Here is a 24,048-nt window from a genome sequence, read left to right on the forward strand (position 1 = left end):
CAAAGCTCATCAGGTACTTCATCCAAGCAACACAAATAGTGCTTTGCTGACACGTGGATGTAACTTGTAAGAGAGAAAAACTGAGTTTTTACACAGTTTCAAGACGTTTTGTCCTAGTACCTCAGGGATTATGTGTGTCATTCTGATGCAGCACTTTGTTTCATTCTAGGTAGTCTCAAGCACGTCACTTCATACAGTCTGAAGTAGTGATTCTAAAAGATGTGGTTTCTTAGTAGATTCTAGTACAGTCCATATAGTACAATGAATAGCTTCAGGTGTATTCTTGGAGCTGAGGTTCCTTAAAGTTCTAAAGATAGTGCATTTCTTTTTCTTCTGTTTTTTATTGGTATTTTGAATTCTGTGCTTCAGTTAAAAAGGCTGGGTTGACCATGGCTGCTGAGTTCTTCATCAGGGACTGGGGTTGTCTCCTGGGAGGTGCAGAGCACGGTCCAGAAACAGTATGCTGCACTGTGAAAACTCTGGCTGTTTAATTAAATGGAAAGACAAAAAACCTTCAGTCAAAATAACATTTATGTTGAGGAAAAATTAAGATTTTCTTTTTTTGGTTGGTTGGAAATGGTATCACTTGTCAGCAAGCTGTGGGCAGAATATTTCTGAGAGTGCACTTGTAGTGCTCCTTGCTTTGTGCTATCTGCCATGCCATATTCTGATTTCTAATCCTTTTCTTTAGCTGAAGAGTACCTTTTCCTCTTCTCTTTTCTCCCCCCTCTGCTACAGCTTGTGTGCTGTTTGTTTCCGAACATTGGGAAAGCTTGCTCTTAGAGTAGAGAAATGATACTTGTTTTTAAAAACAAAAACCTGAACAAAACAAAACCAACAAAAACCACCCTACAAGTGAAGGCTGAGAAACGTGCTGATCAGATTTCTTCTTCACAGAAACTTGGAATATTTAAGCAAGATTTCCTATTCTCGTGGCCTCTCACTGAAAACGAATTAGTGCTTTGAGACAATTACTGAACATTTTTCTCATCAGTCAGCTGAAGCAACCACTTACGATACCAAAATGCTGAGAGATCAGAATCACACGCAGCAAAACCAGATCCAAAAGTGGATGTCTGGATGCAACTTTCTCTCTCAAAGACTGCAAGTCTACTTCTCACTCCTTTGATAGGTATAGTGGTTTTTTTTTTTACCACAACGCAATTTGACAGCAGAAATTTAATCATGTCCTGCTGCGTACACCTTTATCAGAAAACTGATAAATGTGTGCTCACACTGAACATTAGCAAGAAATTTTTCAAATGTCCTTCAGGTTTTTTTCTTCTCTCTCTCTTCTCCCCCTCCCTCACTTCTCTGTCTCTCCCAGAGAAACCGATATAAAGCTGATGAGAATTTGGATTTGCTTTGAAAGCATCTTTTGTTCAAAGACTAATTTTAACCTTGTGATAAAGATTGCTTTTTGCATTCTGTTGCCAGTGATATCCAGTAATTGTTTGTCAAGGCAAAGTGCTGCAGGACATAATACATTTTAAAAATGATCTTTTGTAATTACAGTACAAATGTCTCTGCATTTCTAATGTCTGGAAAACAAGCGAATACGTCAAAAATCGGGGAAAATATTAAATGCTGCTTTGTTTTAAAGCATTATTGCTTTGTATGACGAACAGGTATTTTTAAGGGAACCCTCGAGCGAACGTAATTGTAAACAAAGATCAAAACTGTATTTTCTTGTAGGATATGTAACTCAACTGCAAATTATATACTTGTATATTTGGCATAAGCATCTCAGTTGCCCTTCCAGTTTTCTCTACTTTTACTCATAAGTTGTATTGCTTTTGTGTTTTAATCTCCCCATTTATTACTTTAGAGAGCTTAATTTGAAAAAATAGGACTTCTAGTCAAACCATTGTGGATGAATTGACAAAGGCTGGGGGACTGCTCTTGTATCAAGGGCAGCAGACCATTTTTGCTTGCCTTGCAACAGGCATAGGATTGTCCCAAGATTGTTTCAAGGTAAAGGGAGTAGACATTTTCTTTTTAAAACAATCTAGTAAGATTATCTAGAAAGTTTGGGATCTAGCTGTCTCGATCATAAATTAGCAGTAGAGATGGCCTACTGCCTGAAAATGGCACTAGTGAGAAAGGTGGCGTGCTGAGCAAGCATCGATGCTGAAAGCCTTGGTGGAAATTGAGTTCAGTGTAAATTTTGACATTTGTCATGCATTCTGATGGCCAAATCTTGAAGCACTAATGAGACAGTACAGAAAAACATCAAGTACGTGGTAACTAAGGCTCTAACTCGTCATTTGTCTTTCACACAATACGAGCGCTTCAGCAGTTTCTCTCCGAAATCCTGACGCGTTGCTTTTTCCCGTACGGGGATGCAGTCTTCTGTGCTCACTTATTGATTTGGAAAGCTAGCTTGCTTGCTGGAGCTCTAGTGCTAAATTGGTTTAATAAACACAAATGGGATAGCTTAATGTGGTAAAAACATTTATGAGGTAACAGTCTGTTTTTTAAAGAAATAGTTTGCATAGCTCCTCTTCCTCAGTCTAGAAATGTAGCAGCATATTAAGGAAGATTTACAAGCACAGAACCTTCAGGGTATAAGATACATAGAGATTTGGGTAGTTTCATCTTTGCAAACACATGACAAACAGCTTTTGGAAGACCGATAAGGATATTTTGTAAAGCATCCTTTTCCCCTCTGTAGCATCCTAGGTCTTGTACGTGAAAGCTGAAGAAGTGTAATTTATAAGTAACATCAAGGATTTTTTCAAGATCTGTTCTGTGCTAGTGGAGAGATCAGGACACTTAAGTTTTCAATCACCAGTGTGAACAATCCTGGAAGGCTGAGGAAATCATAGATTTTTACATTCTGTTCTTATTTTGGTGAGAGAACTTGAAAAACAATTATTCTACATCATTTTATCATTATATGCTATCTGTTTCCAAGAGAACAAAAGCAATGAAGAGGAAAGAGAGCACTGGGTCTAGACTTCATTCACAAAAGCAATGGAAAGAAGGAGTTTTATGGTACTAAATTTCTCATATCTGGTGGTGGAGAGATTAGAGCAGCATCTGCATGGGGGGATGTTCCGAGATTAGTTCTTCTGTCAAAGTGATTTCAGTTATTACAAAAAATGCTGCTGTATTCACTGAGGGAAAGAGAAGGAGAAAGCAAGGGAGCGACTTTACTGAGGTTTTGAACTCATATGAGAAGAATTCCCTCTCTAAAATGAAGTGCTGGATCCAGCTGTCCTGGGTTCAACAGGCGACATTGTGTGCGAGGCTGCAGCGGTTTGTGCCAGCGGCTGTATCATCCTCCTCGAGCAGCCTTGCCGTGCTCCATGTGCTGGTAGCTCTCACAATGTGTTGTGAAAAGCCTGCTCTGGCAGATATGGAAATTCATTGTTAATGTGCACGGTTACACCTGATGGAAGGGGTTTGTGTTTGTAGAGGTCCTTGCTGTGGATTTAGCTTCCTGTTAAAGGGAGCCTGACACGCTTAGCTGGAAAACATTCTGAGCCTGGGGAAAATCAGGAGAGCAGATCAGTGCTTTGGGCATCAGAAGAGGAACCCTACAGAGATGTCACATGTCAGCTGTGCTGCAGGAGAGAAGGTGAGGAACAACTAAGGAAGGATGTGTAGGAGCAAGGCTGTGTGGAGTGGTATTGTTGCTTCAGGTTTCATTTGCTTTTTGTGGATGGTTAAAACTCCAGAAGGGTTGATACTAGACACAGTCTGACTAGACAGCTGAGTCACACAAGAGGCAGATCATCACAAGACCTTGAGTGACAGTTGGCAGGGAGTTACAAGGACATGTCTGTGATGCAGTTCCTATCTATGAGGGTGTACAGGGAGACAGCTTTCCAGAATATTCTGGAAGTAGAGCTACTGTGGTATTAGTCAGAAAAGGGTAATGGCTCCTCTTTCTCTGCAGTTTTACACGGGTGAAAGTGTACGTCAGGGTCTGCTGTAATTAGTGGAAGCTGTGGGGAGAGCTGAATCTTGACATTGGGGGGATTGATGAAGGCATTTAGAAAATAAGCTCTAAGAGCATTTCACACATGCTGGATTTTTAAATCTTTAGAGCCTTTTGAATAGGTCTGTGAAAGTCTGGGGAGAAGGAGTGCAGCGTAATTTGCTTAAATACCTGCATTTTTCAGCCGCTGTGTTTTGTTGTTCAAGTAAAGAAGATGGTATATTGAATAAAGTAGAGACTTGCATGTGGGCTTGTTTTTTACATTGCAGTTTACCATCTACTAACTTCAAGTATGCTGTTGTGAGACATTCAACTAAAATCACTGTAATAAGGTATTTCTTTAGCTCTCTTCCTCACAAAGAGGCCAGTGTGTCTGCCTTGGTGTTCCTACTGACATTTAGTAAGTAGTAACCCCAGGAACGCGCGGCCGCATGCTCCACTTGCCAAGTGAAATGCCCTCCTTCCCTACAAGAAAGGGCAAATAAATTAACTTTGTAAAACGCAGTAATCTGCCCATTCTGTTAAATCTCTTTCTCTCATTGATGAAAAGAAACTGTCAAAGGTGACTAACTCTGCTTTCATGAGTTAAAGACCAGAAAAGCCTGGTTTGAAGTGTGTGGTGACTTTCATTGACTTTGGGGACCAGCACTGCAAGGCAAGTTCTCTTTGTCTCACAGAAGCCTCTCAGAGTGGAGAAAACACATGTGAACGCTTGATGCAGTTTGGTTACATGTGGTTTTTTTTAAAACCAAAACTCTTCTTCCAAACCTTAACCATGCTGCTGCACGTATTTACAGTGCAGAACATCTGTACTTCAGACTGAATACTTGTACGACAGGTTGATGTATTAATTAAGGGTACAGTTAATTGATTTTCTTTCCATATCCCAAATATTTATGCCTGTGTGTTCTCCTAAGCAACTTTATTATTTCAAGTGTTCATTAAAATACCATTAGCTGCAGTATTTTGAGAGTAAATGGGAAAAAAATAATACTTCAAGCTCTGCAAATCAATAGAAACACATCAGAGTTTGAGATGAAAAATCATATGGATTTATTACTTTTGGTTCTTTTTGTTGTATTTGCCTAATGTAAATGCATCAATTAAATAGGCATGAGGCTGTGCTATACCTTTGGGGAGGCTGTTGTTATATATCCCTGCAACTGACCTCTTCACACAGCATCTTCTCCAAACTTTTTAGTTCCTAGAAGACATGATGATGAAATAGAAATGTGAATCTAGTTAATAAAGAGCTGTCTTCTCGATTCCCCTAAAACAATAACTCTGAGAGAGAGGTGAACAGCTTGATTAATTTCTACGGGTCATTAACTTCCACGCCTGCAGATGACAGTGTTAATTTTCACAGCGTGGATCATTTCTCTGCCGATTCCTTCAGGAGAAGCCTACTGTGAATGTGCTTTTCACACGCTCTGACGTGGTGCTGGACACATCTTTGCGTCCCTTAAGATTCAAAAAAATCTGTGGCAGTTATGAGCCGCAAACGTGGCCAGTGGGAAGCAAAACTACTTTCAGAGTGAAGCACGGGCTGATGAATTGATTCGCACCTTTATTTCAGTTTAACTGACTAAAAAGTGCTGAGTGTTCGGGCTTTATCTCTAAGATGTGTTCTCAAACCTCCCAGCCCATTAGACGTAAGTAGTTTAGAATTCAATGATCTGATGGCAGCATTCAGAGATTATTAGAGCAAATGGGGCCTGATCAATGCCCTGGGTCTTTTTTTCTTTTTTTAGCATGTTAATTAATTAATCAACAGGAACAGAAATTTATGTGTAATGCAAATTAACTAGGTTCTGAGCTACCAGAATACCAAAATTGCTCACAAGCAGAAAAAGGAGCTCCAAAAGCAGCAGGATATCCGTGCTTTTATCCATGTAACACCACTTTCTTAGGTGATGTCCTGAGCTAGATATATTTGAGGGATTGATATGCTTGTTTCTGCTGTGCCCTCCTGGGGAAAAGAATCAGCTTTTGAGGCAAAAGAAGAAACTCAGTAACTGAAATATTCATGATTCGCAGTTGGCCCTTTGTGCCATTTGTTGTCACTGTTTCTCTTCGTTTGCATGAACTCCCCCAAACCAAGCTGGTTTGCTGTGATTAGGGCTGACTACAGTTTCCCTAATCCCCAAGTCTACATTAATTTGCAAGGTTTCCCTGCAAACCCAATTCCTGTTCTGTGCTGTTTACCTTTCCCAAGGATTGCTTTAGTATTTTTTTTTCCATGGCACTGTTGTTTTTTTAGTGGTCAGATGTAACTTTTGTTCTTCCCTAGTTGCTCTTCATTAAGAGTCTTCCATCCTTGACCTTCAGAGTACATGAAAGCTTTCTGCTGCTTTTCCCAGGGACTATTTCTTCCTTCCATTGCGTGGGGAGGTAAGACACATGATTTGTTTTGGAGTTTAGGGACATTCCTCCTGTTCCTCCCCTTTGCCTGCAGGGACCAGACCAGCTCATCAGTCAGGTCATCATCTCTCTGTAGCAGTCAGCTTTTTCAGAATCAAAACAAGTTTTTTAGGTTCAATCCTTGGAGTGCTTCCTGTCAGTCTTCTTGCTCCAGTTCCATTGTGGCTTTTTATGCACACGGTCATTGTGATTAACAATAAAAGAGTTGTGTGCATAACTGGAGTAAAAGGAAAAACTGAGTTTTCCAGAAAGCAAAGGAATGATGGTGAATGATTTGGCCAAATGATTCCTACAAACAGTGAAAATCAATATTCCCTTAAAACACCAGAAGATGGTCTGTCAGCACCCCTGGAGCACTACGGCACTATGGCTATTCCAGCTGCCCTGGCCTCACCTGCCGTGTTGGAGGCAGCAATAACAATTGGCCAGCCACTGGAATCGTCCATCTTAGTGAAAGAACCTGTGATGCTGTGTAAAATGCACCACTAAGGCTGAGGCACATAGTTGGCTGAGGCCAGTTGGTAGATCCCTTGCCTGACTGTCTCCTCCTTTAGCTTTTGTAGCCGTGACAGGAGAGTGGAGCAGAGACGATGGTAAAGGCAAGTTCTGTGTTTCACACTCATCTCAAAGACACAATTTTCGTCTCTGTCACTTGTGTGATTTTATTCTGTATGTACATAGACAGATTCCTTGAATCATCACATGAGTTATAAATTCCATTTTGTTTCCATGAACTGTGAGTCTCCTTGTGTCTGGGGCTGTCATGTGCTAACAAGAGACAGGAGAGGTGCCAGCGTGTCAGTCATTACAAACTCTCTCCATCTAGCTTGCTCTGAGCTAGGAGAGGCAAACAAGGAACAGGATCTGAAATAAGGACAGTGTGTCCCTCCCAGGAGGAGCCAAGTCAAAGCAGCCAGGTGGTAATGTTTGGATTTCAAAGCAAGGAAGGATTTTTGGAAGCAGAAGCAGCTTGGTCACAAAAGATAAAGAGATGCACAGACACAGCAGAGGGGTCCTGTGATACAGAGGCCGGAGGGAGGCACTGGAAGGCACCATCTGAAGGAGAAGCTGTTTGCTGGTGGGGGACAGGAGGGGAAGATCCCCCAGCATCAAAGGGGACCTCACAGAATCTCAAGGGAAAAAATCAAGAGTGCATAAACACAGGCAGAGAGATGTACGTGTGGTTACTGCTTCATGTGTCTCTCGTGGTAGTGAAAGTGAAGAGTGTCTGCTTTGGAGACAATTTGAAAGGTCTGTGCCTTACCTGATTCAACTTCCTGGGATCCTGGAGAGAGAAATTATCACTCAAATGTTGTCTGTGGCTGGGCTCTGGGAAGGAGCAAGTCACAGCCGTGGGGATTCGGCAACAGGCACAGGATCTAAACAGGGATCTCTGCTCATAGAAGAGAGAAGAGATTGCCTGGAGACCCAAAGCAGATAGAAGAACTTCAGAGTGGTTTTGCATGGCAGCAGACTGAGGCTCTCTGAGTGCCTCACAACAGGTATAGTCCAGACTATAACTATTACCTGTAGTAAAATGAGAGACTGGAAGAGCCACGAACCACACACGTAGTAAGATAACAACCAGTGTACTGTAGGTGGCTCCAGGCGCTGCCTGGCATATGGACACACACAAGCCAGCCGCAAAATGGAAATCACACCACATGTGGCTTATCATAATTTGCACTGAACCCCAAAATAATTATCCCTCACAAGAGACAGGCTGTTAGTTCAGGCTTAGTGCCATGCTACTGTAGCTGCACAGCTTCTGACTGCTTTGGAGCATGGGAAGAGGAAGCTTATGATCACTTGCGGCGTGGCCAAAGTAACTCCTACTCGTTGGCAAATGACTCCGTGCACCCTGTGCTTGCAGAAGTAAGGTCAGGCTGCCATCATTAAGTCCTTGACTTTGCATGTTTTCTCATGACAGCTCCAGCCTGTGTGGCTGAATATCTTTCTGGGATGAAGTCAAAGCACAAGCTCCTCTGAGGCAGTTTAAAAAGAGCGAAGCACTCCGGAGGGTAACACAGAGCAAAGTGCTGCAAATGCCGCTGCTGCATAAACTGCAGTTTGAAAAGAGGAGGTTTGGGAGCGAAGGGAGTGTGCTCTGCTCTGTCAGTTGGGTTTGCAGCAATTCAGAAAATGTTCTGGATTTCATTTTTCCGAAAACACAACTTGGCTGTGGAGACGGAGGTGAGGCTTTTGTGACCAAGGGAAAGCATTGTGATGGGAAAACTTGGGATTGTTGTGATGCCCACACTCCAGATTTGTTAGGCCTGAAAATAGATGAACTGAGGAGATTACTCTGCACGATTTCTACGTATGTAAATGGACATGTAATTATCAGTATAAAATATTAGTGCATATTTACTGTATAATAATTAATTGAACTTCATAACAGATGAAGATTACCTCAAATTTACATATAATGTGAAGAAAAGTCCCTTTATCCTCTGTAACTGCAGCGTTTGGCAGATTCAGGAATAAATAATCTTTTGTGGCAAGGGTATGCCTTATCAAACATATGCAGATCAGTGCTAATTAATGCTAATTAAGGTTTCCTGTCTATCTAGTTGGAAAAACGTCCAAATGTTATGAAATCCAGTTAGTATGCCTATTACCCTAATTGTTTTATATGGGATGGTTCTTAATTAAAATATGTAAATTGACCTTAATTGCTATATACTAATGGAGGTTCATGTTATCTCACTAAAAATGACAAGATGGTGAGTTGGGATACTTAAACAAATAATTCTGATACGTTTGTAAATAAATGACCTTTCCTCAAAATGATTTTTAATTGGAAATTGGCAAAGGGAACGTTTTGCCATCTATGTTTCTCCTTAGTTTTAAATAACGCCAGAATTTACAGCTCTTTGTTAATATAGATACGGTGACACGGCAGCTTAATTAGGACTTCTAAACAAGTCAACATTTCGTGTGTTTACTGTGTGTTTCAAATTGTTTGCTAACCTTGTGTTGACCTTCAGGAATGTTGCACTTTACAGTGTTCTTAATTTTCACTACTTTTGTGTTTATTCGTTTTCACTTTGGTCTCTCTTAGTCATATAATTTCATTTGTGAAGTTGGTACCCTGGTGTGATTTTGCTGGTAGCTTGGACTGTGACCCTTTTCATCAGAGAGGCTAGTGGGAAGCACCTCTTTTCACTTCCCTTGTTAGTGTAGGACATGGACTGTGATCATTTTTGGGGAGGGTAGTTCACATGTATGCTGTTACATGATGGAGAGCTGCACAACAAGCCTTGTGTGCCCCTTACCCAACACAAAAGCATTACTTAGATGATGTTTTGTTTGGCAGCTCATAAGTGCCCCATGTTGGCGTTTTCTTGATAGCTGTTGTACAGTTTCACACACACAGAGCAAGCACTTTTCTCCTCTGAGGCAGAGAATCTAATCAGAGAACCTGCAAATTCAGAGAACTGGCCTGTGATTGTAGTTTTTACTCATAGTAATGGTGCATTTTTAAAACAACTGATACTTTAAAGTTTACATTGTGTCATAGACTCCACTGATATATGGGTGCTTCGCTTTGCAAAACCAAGGTGACAGGTTGCACTGTTTTGCAGGACATCGTGACCAACGTTTCACCGAGGATCGTGCGTGGAGTCACGTCAGGGCCTCTGTACGGCCCGGGCCAGGGCTCCTTCCTAAACATTGAACTCATCAGCGAGAAAACAGCAGCATATTGGTGTAGAAGCATTGCTGAGCTGAAGGCTGACTTTCCAAAGCAGGTAAGTACCACTCAGACATAAAGGTGCAGCATATTCCCTTAGAATCTCCAGTTCATAGGTCTGTAAGAACTCACCTACTTGCTATTTTCTGAATAGTTGCTGTGTTGACATATGAGTGTGTTCTTTAAAGCCAGAAAGGCCCATTGAAATAATCTTTATGTCAGAAAATTCTGTGAAATGGCTGATACATAAACAGAGGAGGGTCATGATTTGTTAGTTAGGCTGATGTTTACATCCCAAAAGATAATATCAAGGGAAAGAATCGATCCCAGTGTGGATGCTTGTCAGTTCTGCTGTGAATAATTCTGTATCTAAAGATGTAACTTACAACCATCATTTTCAGTGAGAATTGAGTTTGATTGTTAAATGAATTATTGTTCTTTTCATTCTTAATTCAAATGTGAAATGTAATATTGCTGTAAACAGTTGGCTGCTTTAAGAGAAAAAAAACCCCAATACTGACTTAAAGTTATCTGTACTACAAGGATAGAGAGTTTTTAGAGCCTTCTTGGCTAGGGGGAATACATGTCTAGAAGGTAATAATAAGAGTTGGGAGCAGTGATGCTAGCATAAGTGGTTTTCAGCTACTGCTCAGGTGAGTAAGAACAAGATGGAAAGGAAAATTCACCCCAATTGTTATCTCAAGTGGGCAGAGATAGAAATCCCAGAGCCTACGTATCTTCTGCCTTGAAGTTATTGCCTCTGTGGTTCAGCTGTGAACAAAGTAAGTGAATGCTCCTGAATATATTATGGCATTAGTTGGGGTTCTTTTCTTATCCCTGGGATTTAAATGCACACATTGGCAAGTGTAAAGATGTTTAAACACATCGTGTTGATAGCAAAAGTTAAGTGCTGCATGTTTAACATCCCGCTTCACTATGGATGGACTGTCTTGTTTCTTTGCTGAGGTTCATATCACTTTACTGTGGCTTAGCTTAGTGGAAATGTGCACTGAAATATGATATAGTAATCCTCTGATTTTCACATGCTTTGTCCAAGTCCTGAGTATCACGTGCAGCCGGGCCATTGGCTGTTGCTGCTGTGGGAACACTCTCCCGTTGCAGCCTTCACCAAACAGCACTTTGTGCTTGAGACTAAACTATTCTCTTCTGTGTGGAAAAGCCCTGGCAACAATTCCAAAAGGAAAACTGGAATTTTCTGAGACCTAGCCTCCTGTGTGGGATGAATAAGTCTCACTCTTCTGTAGTTGCAAGGGTGAGCATCTTCAGACCATCCCTCTCTGTGGGAGTTATTACTCTGAGGATGTGAGTTCCAATCCTGCACGTGGGCAGTGTCTGCCTGTAGAAGGGCCTGTGTGGGCAGGGGGGAAGCAGCACCCAGCAGCAGACCTTGCCTTTGCTCACAAGGGCTTTAAAAATGTGCCCATGAACTCATCTAAGAACTGTCATTGTGGTAAATGAGTTTTGCTCACTGCGTAGAAATCTCTTGGTGCTTGTTTTGAGATATTCTGTGTAATTACAGCTGGCAGAATTTTTTTCCCCACTCAAATCCTGTTCAGTCTTCTAGAAGGTGTTCTTAAACTTGCTATATTGGCAGAGGAGGAGAGAGTATTAAAACAAAAACCATTTTCCTCACCAAAATCTTTTACTTACCATAGCTCAGCCTCATCATTTGAGCTGGAGTCAGCAGCTTACACAGATGTCTGTCCTTCCAGTCTCATCTCTATGTACTTACAGTACCTAGTGGCTGGCCAAATATTTTAAGGTTTTGTAATTACCTGGAAACCTCATTAGCTGGGAGAACAAGCTTGAGAAGAGCAAGGTGTGAAAGCAGTAAAATACTTCTCTGTAGAAGAATATGAACTTGAGGGTTCAGTAAGAATATGATGGGCTCAGTTCCCAGGTTGTCTTTCATCACCTTCCCAAAACCAAAATTGGTGTCCTGCAGATGATAAGAAAAAAAGTAAGCAAAATCATGAAGAACCTCAGTGTGCAAATTAGTTTGGGTGTGAGCACGTGCAGGAGGTCACAGCAGTACAGAAAAATGGCTTTGAAAGGACATTTAGTGAAAGAAAAGGTTGTAGGGGAAATGTCATGCCCTGCAGGGCTGGCAGAAGTCTGTCACAGACAAGGAAATGGCTGAGAAGTTTGTCCTGCAGGGAAGAACAGGGATCCTGGGAGAAGATGCCAAACTGAATATTTGACAGTGTTGCTATATTAGTATACTGAAGTCTTCAAAGTAACTTTTTCGCCTCTTAATTGAACACAAATGAGTTTGGGCCGTGGTATGACTCCAAGGAACATACATAGGATACCAGATTGTCAGCTGTGACATTGATTCTGCCGTTCAGATATCACTGTTGTGACGTGTTGAATTGAAAGACCTCTTCTGCTAGAAACATTAAGTACTTTTGGACCCCAAAACCAAGCTGAAAACTCTTGTCTTTATGTTTGTTCTGCTGCTTGCAGAATGTTGCTGACAGTCTCTCTGACAGTTACTCAGCAGAGAGCAGCTTTTCAAGGATGAAACTGTTAAAGATGTATTTTTGTTCAGCATTTTGTTCAGAGTGTCCCAGGAACACCTGTCAGGACTAGTGGTGCTAGGGAGCACGTGAGAGCAGACAGTGCTGCATCCCAGCCTGATCATCACGTTCTTTATAGCTTTGGGGTTTTTGTATTGGGGTTTGTGTGTGTTTGTTTTCAGATCTCCTGGAATGGTGCAATTAGGGGTTTTTTTCCTGTTATGCTGAGTTTTTTTGTACTACTGTAGAGGTACGAAATAAGGCAGCCAGGTTTGGTTTTAGTGTTTGGAGGTGGATGTGGGGTTCTGGCTTTGTTCATTTGATTGGGTTTTTTTTTAAGTTTAGGTAACAAACACAGATCTGTTCTGTTTTTACTCTGTGAGGACAGAAATGAAGGGTTTACAGAGCAGGAAAAATACAATTGCCAAAGCATAAGGGAGTGCCTGAGTGCCTTGCTCCCATGAATAACTGCTGAAAAATGGAACATTTGAAAAGATACCCTGAAGTTAGGAGATGAATAGAAACAGACTTGCAACAGCAATAATAGTTATTTGGATAGTTTACATGGGGAGGTTTGACTAGTTTGCTGAAGGGATCCCTGAAGCGGGGTCTTCCATGCCAGCTCTGATTTTAATAGCAGGTTTCATCTACAGGCTGTAAACAACATTTGTATATTTATAGAAACCTTTTCCCTCTCTAGCTCTGCACTAATGGTAGACCTTGTAATTTGGTTACTGAGAGGAATTCAGCAGAACATCTGAAATTGCTGCAGATCCCCTTTGAGACTTAAAATTAAGGGACAGTAGGTGGAAAAAAAATCCTAAGATAACGAGGAACCACAGACTTCACGGCTTCAGTGTGAGGCCAAAGCTGGCTTTCTCACGAGATGTATTAGGAATAATGTGTGTGTTTTTGCAGGCATTGTTGTAGCTTTTACTTTTGCCAGGTGTTCAGAGGTCTGTGGTATGTCAGAGTACAGAGTATTTAGTTTGAGGTACCGGTCACTGATTGGATTCCTGTTATACAAGATTATAGTCTGGTTTACCTTTTGGGTTTCAAATCTGACATACTTGGGAATTAGGAATAGCATTTCTAATGCAGGTGAGTAGGTGAAGTGAAGGGCAGAACCTTCACCTTTGCTTTGAATCGTATTCAAAGGAGGTGAAGTTGGCCACCAGCTGCACTCCATGAGCACCTGCTCTTCCCAGTGCAAACACGGATAGCTATGCATTTCCATCACAAAGAAATGATGCTTTGTACTCCAAATGCCTCCAAAAGTCACAGCCACAACACCCACAGTCTTGTAATAAACGATTCCTAAGCAGTCAGGTAGGGCTGTGCCGACATGGACCTCCCCTGGTACCGGTGGGTCCGGGTGTGGAGGCTGCACACCGTGCCTGCTCAGGCTTATCAGACGACTCTTCCTGGGAGCTCAGAGGCTTTCCCATATGAACCGAAAAAGACAGAGCACAAAGGGAGAAGACTCGAGCTGGGCTGATGAGAAGGTAGCACACTCCATGTCACAGAAGGTCCCAGCAGCACAGGACAGCTACCTGACTTCCTTTACCTGAATTTTAAATCCACAATTCACATGAAAAAAAACCTTCCAGAAGTTGTTATTGCTGTAGCTTAAACTTCCCAAAGCCAGCCATCATAGATGCTTGGTAGGAGGTGAAAAAACCCACACAGCAGTTGTTAAATTCACCATATGGAAAAGATCCCTTTCACTACAGAAAACTGGCAGTAGGCCTAGTCCCTTAATATCAGAGGAAATCCTAGCTGAAGAAGGAGGATGAGGTTGGAAATAGGTGCTCACACTGTTTACCTTGCCCAGGAACTAAAGCACTTGACCCTAGCTAGAGTGGAGTGCAAGAATAGCCAACACTGCTCAATTTCCAGTGACTGCTGTGGTGGATAGAAGGGAAGCGGCTTTGGACCACGGAGCGTGTGATTGCCTTTCCCTTTTCACTCACCACAAGGAAAAGGGAGGATGAACACAACAGTACAGAGAGATGGTTCCTAGGAAAGAGAAGAGCAAACACGTTAGCAATGTCCCTCCACCTATTCCAGGGGATCTCCCGCTTCCCCTCCCTCCTGAGGGTGTCCTCATTGCTCCTGATGCTGCTTCAGCTCTTTGTGAGCTCACAGGGCTTGTATTCCTCAGTGCAGTCTGAGGAGCAATTCAACAAGGAAAATGGTTTACATGCTGGATTTACACCAGAAGTGCACAGCAATTTCCATTCTCACAAGCGTGTGAATAAAAACAGAGGCTACTAACAGAAATGGTAATGTATTGGGTCTTTGAGACCAAATTCTTTTCTAAGGAAGGAAGTTTTCCTGGAAAGGCTCTTCCACAAGTCATAAAAAGTTCTCAAGCCTCGTATGACCAAAATATTAATAGAGATGGGACTGAGCTACAAAATATGGTGCTGTACATTTTCACTTCTTGGGGCTCAGGTGTTAGTACAGAAAGGGGGGAAAAAAAAGACAATGAAGAAGAATTCAATCTGTTGTTAGCATTTTTCAGTAGCAGCGTTGGCTAGTGCAGATCTGCTCGAGGCTTGGAAAGTAGCAGACTGGCACGTAGTCAATGTAACACCTCTTTCCTGGGAGAGATGAGGGGAACTGAAGACCTTAGATCTTCTGTCCTTGTATGGAAATTGGCAGAAGCTCTTCTAAAAACTGGCATTAATCATTAAAAAAAATAATCAAAGAAACCCCTTTAGTGATATACCATGCCTTAACAGAAGTTCCTTGAGGACATCAGGAGAGACTCAGCTGACAAACTGAACTGGAGTTTCCAGAAGCGTTTGATAGGGTCCCTCAACTGAAGGATTTGAAAGAAATTAAGTTGCTGTAAGATTAGAGGGAGGAAATCCAGATGAATAAATAACTAGTTAAACATAGGGAATGATGTTAAGGAATAAACACTCAATTTTCACAGCGCACAGAGAGCTCCAGTAAAATTCCCTGGGGATCTGTGCTGTGTTCTGTGCTATTTAAAATGTTTATTAACAATCTGGAAAAGGGAAAGAATTTCAAGAATGTAAACTGTACTGGTGGTAGTAAGTATTGTAGGGAGATAAAGATAAGAGCTGACTGTAAAAGATGGTGAAGGATCTTGCATTACTGACTGGCCAATGAACTGCCTGATAAAATTAAATGAAGATGAATGTAGTATGCACATGGGATAAAACAGTGCTAGATTTACATACACAGTGATTGACTCTAAGCTAACTGTACTGGGGTTACAGTAGAGAGCACTGTGAAAATCTCATCTTAATACTGGGTAGCATTGAAATAAAGCATTTCAAACACAGAAGTTCTGGGAAAGGAAGAGAGGTCAAAGCAAAGCCCACTGTTATGCCAGTATATTGAGTCTCTCTTTTTCTTGCACATTTTGAATACACTGTGCAGTTCCAGTTTCTCTGTCTCAGCAAGGGTGCAGTTGGATTGGATTGAGAAGGGTGGTAGGTGGAAGTGAGCAGCAGGAGGCACTTCACCACGTGCCACTGTGGCTGTGGAGCTCATTCTCACGGGGCATTGCCAGTGCTGGAGACACCAGTGCTGGAGATACCATAAGGGTTCAAAAAGAGCCGACTGGAGAAATGATTTGGAGAAGTCTGTGGAGTACAGCACATGGCTCAGGGAATTCCTGTGCCACAGACTTCTTAAATGCTGGAAGAGTGTTCCAGGGAAATCTTACTGTAAGCTTGCCCTAGAGAGCTGCTGCTGAAGTGTGTCAGAGAAGGGAAACCCATTCCTGTGGGTTTACATTGTCAGAGATCAAAGAACAATGTTAGATTTGTACCCAGGATCTGAAACTCTCTCTTGCCTCCCAGTCCTGTCTCCACCTTTGGACCGCTGTGCCTGTGTTACATTTTGACAACCTGATTAGCATGTATCTACATTACTTGAACTCAAGCTGAGATGAAGGTATATTTTGTACTAGTTTGAAATTAAGTGCTAAGGGTTTTGTAATGCAAGTGCAGTCCTCAGTTTACTAAGAGTTGAAAGGCTGCACATCCAGAGAATCACCAGGGGTGATCCTATGTACAGAAACACGAGAGAGTCTGCTAAAAATTTAGCCAGAGACAGTATCTGCTCATGCATGTTCAAATGATCATGCAACACCTGCCATGCTGGTTGCTCTCTGCTGCAAGGTTAATTTTTGTTATTGTTTTAAGAATACATTTATTTGTCTGGCAGAGGTGGAAGCACACACTCTGGCCATCAGTTTGAGAGAATCTTGTTTTAAGAAAGCACATATCTTTTGCTGGAAACTGCAATTTGTATCTGAAAATTAGAACCATAATGTAAATTCAGTGAGATTTTACAGTTGGTCTGTGATTCAAATGTAGATGTCTGTGGTGACAAACTAGGACCTTGAGGAGAAATGCAAGAGTATCTTTTATGTTTTGCACATGGGAACTACAGCTTTGTTGAGAAAAGTTGTCAAACTAGTTCAGTGCAGAACTGCATTTTCTTCCTGGCCATCTTACAAAGCCATGACCGACTTGGTTTTACTTTCACAGCTAAGGTCTGATATATATTAAGTAGCTGGGTAGGACAGAGGACTACTTGTACGCATGCTAAGAATATCCTTCTGATTTGGAGGCTGAGTTTCTCCATCCCTGCAAGAAAAGAACAATTTTCGCAGCTTTGTGAGGACTATGAAAATATCTTTTAGCCTTAGTAAGAACTAGGAGAAAAAGTGGTTCCTGAACAACTTCACCAAGCATCTTCTTGAAAATGATCCAGTCTGCTCGATTATTGGAAAAGACAAACTCCTTAATGGCTGGCATCAGCTGAACATGGTTCAGGATGTATTTGGGCTAAAAAAATACCTTTTTTGAAGAGGTATATGAGTGGTCTTTAAGGAGTATCAACAAAGGAAATGCACTAAACAAAAAGTGTGGTAAAAAAGAGATTTCTGGACTGGAATTGTGCTGACAGTGGCAAGAACAGTTGCATATTTTTGCTCATCTTGATAAGCTTTCCTTTTTCCAGGCAGACCGTTATTTAGAAAGAAAAGAAAAGCTCTTAAAATCCCCAACTGTTTGCCCAGTTTGGTCAGTTGCAGCATGCACAACAGAGTGCTGCAGCATGACCTGTGGGATCCATCTGGGTGTCAGGCAGAGCATTCATCCCTTCTAGACACATTCCCCCATAAAACCCATCAAAGGAAGTGGCGTCACGCCCTGAGAAGATCTGTGCAGGAGGATGTCTGTTGCACCCACCTCCCCCAGCCTGTGCTTAAAACAGCAGCAGCAGTCTTGGTGCAGGGCATTTCCTGGCGATTAATAACCATCCAGGGTTCATGGCCCTCAGCAGTGCCTCAAGCCATCAACTCCTCCCAGCCAGTCACCGCTCCCTGGGAAATGCCCTTTTCTGGGTAGTCGTTTTAATATCAGGATGCAGAAGTTGCCGTTGGATGGGGAGAGAATGACCTTGCGGCAGCATTAAAAGATAAACGACAACATTTAACAATTACCAACAGCCAGTGACCCATCCAAAATCTGAAAAAGCCTTGAAGTTTGTGAGAGTGGCAGAGTTCTGCTGGCCTTGTTAGCTGTGCAGAGCGTTTATCCCCAAACACTTCTCCCCAGTTCCCATTCCGTGTTTGTCATAGGCAATTGGGTAAATTACAAAATTTGGTCTTTTAAAATGCACGGTCGCTTTGATGCTCTTTTATGCTGGCTGTGATGTGATTTTAGCCTTTATGAGGCACTGAGTGCATGTGATTTAGATAATTCTGCTTTTTCTCTTCTACGTAATGTATATTACAATAATAACAAGAAAGCAAATTTGTACCCGGTAAAAGTAGTAAGTATATGCTGTTCCTGTAGCCCATACCCTGCACTTAATTTCTGTGATGTGGTTTGCATTTTAGGCATTCTGCTGGAGCTCTAATGAAGAAAAATATGAAGGCTAGGTCTATATTTAAAAGCCTTGCTCACATACTTATGTAGGCTAGGAACACTAAAAATAAAACCGCATCTAACTGCTGTCCTGGCAGAACCCCGTGTGGATGCACTTACACCATCAAACAGTTTATTTTCGTTCAGGAGCAAGTAAGGAGTTTACTTTGCTGCTATGAACTCCGTCGATAGTAGGAGAGCTGGCTCCATGCAGGCATGTTCTAGCTCAGACAAGAAAGGCAGAGGCACATGCTTGAATCTATCACAGTTGGAGCCAGCTCTTCAGTCTGACTGACAGCAGCTGGACTGTATCCCAGCCTCCTGTGCCTCTTGAGGAGGGGGGGTGGCTATGGAAAGATCTCAAATTCAGAGTGAATTGTGGGAATAAAGTGTTCCAAGATTTTTTTCTTTCCTTATCCACTGAGAGGAACATGCAGATTAGCAGAATTCTTAGTGGGCTCTGGACTGATCTTAATCTCAACCTCAACGCTGCTGGTAGCTCCTCAACTTTCTATGCACGTTGAGTTTAAGAACTAGAGTCGAAAACTTTTACGTAGCCTTCTCCACCAAACTTCTTGTATCTGTCACATTTCCACATTCCAGTTCTCAGCTCACCCTGCTTTTATAATTTCATTCTTTTTCTTATATTCTGGTTGAAATCAATCAACTGTACTTGCTCTTAAGGTTAACTAGCAACTGCTAAATACCCAAAATCAGGTGGCCAGCGGCACTCAAAAAACAAAACTCTTTCTGTCTTCATACACTGTTGGCCTGATACACTGTTATGTGAGCACAAGCATGCCAGTTGCCATGAGAAAGCAAATTGCTGAATGTCACTGTGGCAGCTACCTGTGTGCATTTATATAAGTGACAGCAAACACAAGCTCATTCAAGTTAATATGAATTTCTTTAACTTTGAGTTTAGGAAACTGGACTTACCTTTTACTTTACAGGATTCGAAAGAGCACTGAAGCAGCCAGTTGCTGCAGGTGTGCCGGTGGGTGATAACTTGTACATCAGCAGGAACTTTTTCAAAGTGTGTCTAAACTTTGTGTGTGTACCTAGTGGAGATGGAATATTCTTTGAACTGGTGAAGGAAAAATGTGAGAGTAAGTGCTTATTTACTGAACACTGAAACACAAGTATTTCAAAGGCTTCTTTCCAGAAGAGTCAAATATGTAAATGAAATGTAAACTCTAAGAAAGGGACTGAGTACTTTTCTATCCTTAGAGGTTCTTAGCCACACCGTTCTTGGCCACCTAGTAATTTCTGTGAGATATGCCTCCATACTAAAATCTGAATCCTCTTGCAGAGTGTTTCATTTAAGTGAACTATATCTCAGGTGAGAGTATCTAGAGGTTATGGGGATTTTATGTGGGGTACCCACATTCTTACCTGTGTGCAGCATGTGCATCTCGATGTAACAGGCAGGTATTAAAAATGGATGCAAGTCACATTTGCATTCTCTTTGTGTTGTACTGTCAGCACCCCTCTGGTTCCTAGAAGGACTTCTGCCTTTGAGTCTGCCAGAGGCTTCCACATTTCATGTGATTTATTTTCAGTTTATCTTGTTGGGAACACACGTGCTCACTGCTGGGTGAGTGATGAAATCTCTCCAGCGTTGGGTGGCAGTTGGCCCGACAGTGCCTTCATTTGAGTGAGACTCTAATCCTGCAGACCAATGCATTTTAATTTTGAAATGTCCAGTCCCCTAGCACTATGCTGAACAAGCCAGGGAACAATTTTCTTAAACAGCTACATCTTTAGTGAAAATAGTAAGGCCTCTTTCAGTTTCTTAGCATCTTCAGATAAGCTTCCCTAAAAGATGAAGAGGTGGGTGGAACTGGCAGTTGAGGAGAAAAGATTAGTCAGAAGGTAGCTGCCAGCTTCCAGCCCTTAATTTTGTATCTTCTTTACTGCTGGAATATAGCCAAAAAACTACTTGGGTCATCAGACACAACAGCTAGCTCCTGAAGTAAATTACAACGTCTGCATAGAGAAAAAATGCAGCTACCCACTCGTGAGATTTTCTTCTATTTCTATTCATTTATTTTTGAAAGTTTTATATAGCCCACAAAGCACATTTCTTGCTTGTCCCACCTTCTTATGTTCTCTCTTTTCCCTTGTAGAAATCCCTACAGTATGTTGTTGAACACGTATATCTTTGTAGGGAGGGCTTGTAGGGAAATTCAGGCAGCTGGGAACCTCAGGAGGTGAGACAAGCTAAACCAGCCTTCTGCTCACACTGTGGTGGAATCAGGCCATTGGAAGAAAATTTACTCATTTGGAGAAGATGCCCAAAGAAGTGGAAACTTAGATGCTCTTCAAAAGAATCATTCTAGTGTCTGGAGGAGGAAGGCAAAGAGAGCAAGAGAAAATGAAGATCAATAGATAGAACAGTTAGGTTACTGTGTGTGTTGTCCTTTTATCCATGCTTTCCAACAGGAAAATAACACAGAAGGACTTTTTGTAAGTGATCTTCAGGGAAGTTCTGGTGGGGATGGATCCCACCAGTCCGTGCCTCCAGCCCTGTGAACATTTGCAGATTGTGTCCTGTCGTGAGGTGAACCTGTCCCAGGAATCAAGGAGGCTGCAGAGTGTGAGTGAGCTCTCCTATTTGGGAAGTCCCATACCTAGACCAGATCAGGGAGAATGGCATTAAGGGGCTGAGTGATCTCCTCCATGCAGCTGATGTGGAAAGCCCTCAGATAATTTCCTGAAGGACAAGACTTCCCACACACCCAGATCATCTATCGGAACAGCCAACCCAAGAGCTCTCTATGCAGAATCAGGTAAACTATTGGTGCTTTTCAGAATATGACTATGAGGATAATGGTGCATAAAAGAGAGTGAGAGTAGGTGGGTTGTGGAGGATGCAACCAGGCTGACAAAATCACTTACTCCTCCCAAGCATCGCTTTGGCACCAGCAAAGTCACATGGTGAAACAGATCACGGGTCTCTCAAGTGTAAATGAGAGAGTTTTCTCTCTCTCCTCTGAGCTACATCTTTTCTCCTCTAGTGGCACCAATGCTTCTAGTTCTTCTGAGAACTCCTTCAAGGAAGTGAATTGAAAGAAGCCCTGGGGGTGCTGGAGCACGGGAAGAGATGGGATGGACTTCTCGGGGATACAGAGGAACTGGAAGCTGACTGAATGCAGGAGTTAGGGAGCTCTGACAGTCAGTGTGCATTTTGTCTTTGTTTTATTTGTTCCGAATAAGTTAAGCAATTTAGCTGCTAAGTAATAGGAAAATATATCTGTGTGCATGTAGTAGCAGTCAGAGAGTGTAAGGGATCTTTACCTGGGGTTCCTTTCAGTCAATGACTGCTCATTCCCTACAGCCCTTAGATGTGTTTGTCTCCCGTTGGTTTTCCCTCTCAGAGGGGCACCCTGCAGACAGCCGCCTGTGCTGTCTTGAGAATAAAGCGTGACAATTAACAAGGTGTTCAAGGATCTGTGCTGAAGAGGACTGTGTGTATATCTGAGCAGATTATTTGATGAGAAAAGAAATTCTGAAGGTCGTGGAAAAAACCCCACAAATTTGTGTTCCCTTTTGCCAGCCTCGTTTTCCATATGTGGGCTTAAGAATCAATAACGTGTCAGCGCCCTGGTGCAAAGCTTTTGCTGCAGGTCATAGCATGTGTCTGAAATACTGTAGAATTAGATATATCCTTTTTCTGTGAGCTTCTCCGATATTGTATTGGCTTCCTTTGCTTTCTCTTTATATTGTCAGGGTGGAAAGTACAGAAATATAGCGGGGGCATGGCAGATCCATACAGACTCGCAGGTATTGTTTGTGAGGAGCGCTGCTGAAAATTACTATCCATCTTCTCCCTTGGATTCAGCCGTTGTTAACTTGAGTCTTTTCCTTTCAACAACACCAATTTCCATTCACTCTTCTGTCCGTTCTCACTCATTACTGAAGAGACTAAAGGTTGGACTGGGATAGGTTTCCTATGCAAAACAAAATCCCAGAGAGTCTTATCAAATTTCCAGGGAAGTGTTCAGCCAACTGGGTAATTTTCAATGGAATTTGAAGGGTTTGCCTGAAGCATTCAGCCGTTTGTCATAAAATGGACATGCTTTTTCTAATCACGTGAAATACTGGAGTTTCCCTGAAGCGTTTCATACAAGCACACTGTATTTTCTTGCATTAAATATGTTTTAGGCAACTCGTATTCCGTGGTCACCATGTCGTAACTAAAGAGAGCCCAGAAGCATGGGAAGTGCAGCTGCATCAGAAGGTCTCTTTTTTTTCTGTCCCTTCATTTTGCTTTCAGTCCTACCAACTTGGTAGGACTCTCATTAAGTGTTTTACTGGAAAATTAGCTTTTATTCATATTTTGTGTGTGCATTATCTGTGCCTTCACTTTCACATGTACAAGCAGGACCAAGGGCACGGCAGCTGCCCTGACAGTGGCTGCCACAATGCAGGGTCCCACATTGCAGAGGGATGGTTACCATACCATGCTGCTCCCTTGTTTTCCTACAGGTGCAGCCAGTCGTAAAGAGCAACGTGTTTAGCTTGGTGGTCCCATCAAAGCCGCAGCACTCTACTGTTTCACAAAGAAAGGGGTTTGGTCATAACCATTGTTTTTTGTTTGGTTGAGGACATCCAATCCTAACCATGCCAGGCCTTACTTGGAAGCTATGGCCTGGTGTACTCACTGACATCCATCAGATAATCTCATTAAATAGACGGAATCTCATTGACAGGAGTAGAGTCATGATATGAAAATAAGAGTCTTTGAAACTAGGCATCTCCGTTTGGCCCAAGAAGAGAATCTGTGTTGTTTTCTGCTTGTGCTGGTTTTGTGTGTGTGGTAGGGTGAGCAAATGGCAATATTTTCAAACTCCTATCATCAGCTGCTCTGGAGTTTTTTTGTGTGCTGATAACATTGGGCTGGGTTTGTGTCAATCTGTTTTATCTCCCTTCCCCTTCAAAAAGCAAACTGATGATCTCAGTATGAATTAGCAAGGTAAAGACAGGGCTTTATGCATAAGGTTTGACCCAGAAAACATACTGATGTCCCCTACCTGCCTTATTTTCGTTTACTCAAATTATCTGAAATGCATTTTAAGTGCAAGTTAAGGAGGGAAACAATGGAAGGTTAGAGATTGTTAAATTATTTACTCTCCACTCCCTGGAAAAAACGGGGAGAAGAAAAGCAGAATTATAGGTCAGCAGTGTCAAGACATGCTGCTTTGCTTGTCTTCATCATCATGCAGAATCTTTTTATTAAGGCAGCATAGAAATAATAGATTTATGGACTGAAGGTACAATGTTTAATATGTCCATATCCACCTAGATTGACGGTTCCTACCGACATGAATTTCCCAGGAGAGACAGTGTTACTGGTGTCAGTGGATGGCATCATTTACTTCAATGTTCCATTATTAAATTGATAACAAGATAATTCCTCTGCTTCTCAGAGACATGACAGGGTTTACAATTGTTAAGTTTCTTATTGCATGGGATTTGATGTTCCTAGGTAGTTTTTAATAAGAAGCTTATTTTTATTTCAGG

The 24,048-nt window shown here is 42.0% G+C and overlaps 1 protein-coding gene across 1 annotated transcript in view; it reads left to right on the plus strand.

Moving 5' to 3' along the window:
• DPYD (dihydropyrimidine dehydrogenase) overlaps nucleotides 1–24,048 on the plus strand; it is a 320,182-nt gene that overhangs the window by 191,205 nt on the left and 104,929 nt on the right. The window contains exon 14 of the mRNA XM_062003807.1: nucleotides 9,955–10,119. Within this exon, the coding sequence (XP_061859791.1) occupies nucleotides 9,955–10,119 (165 nt within the window). The remainder of the gene's footprint in view (nucleotides 1–9,954; nucleotides 10,120–24,048) is intronic.

The sequence above is a fragment of the Colius striatus genome, chromosome 10 (genome assembly GCF_028858725.1).
Source record: "Colius striatus isolate bColStr4 chromosome 10, bColStr4.1.hap1, whole genome shotgun sequence".
NCBI lineage: Eukaryota > Metazoa > Chordata > Aves > Coliiformes > Coliidae > Colius > Colius striatus.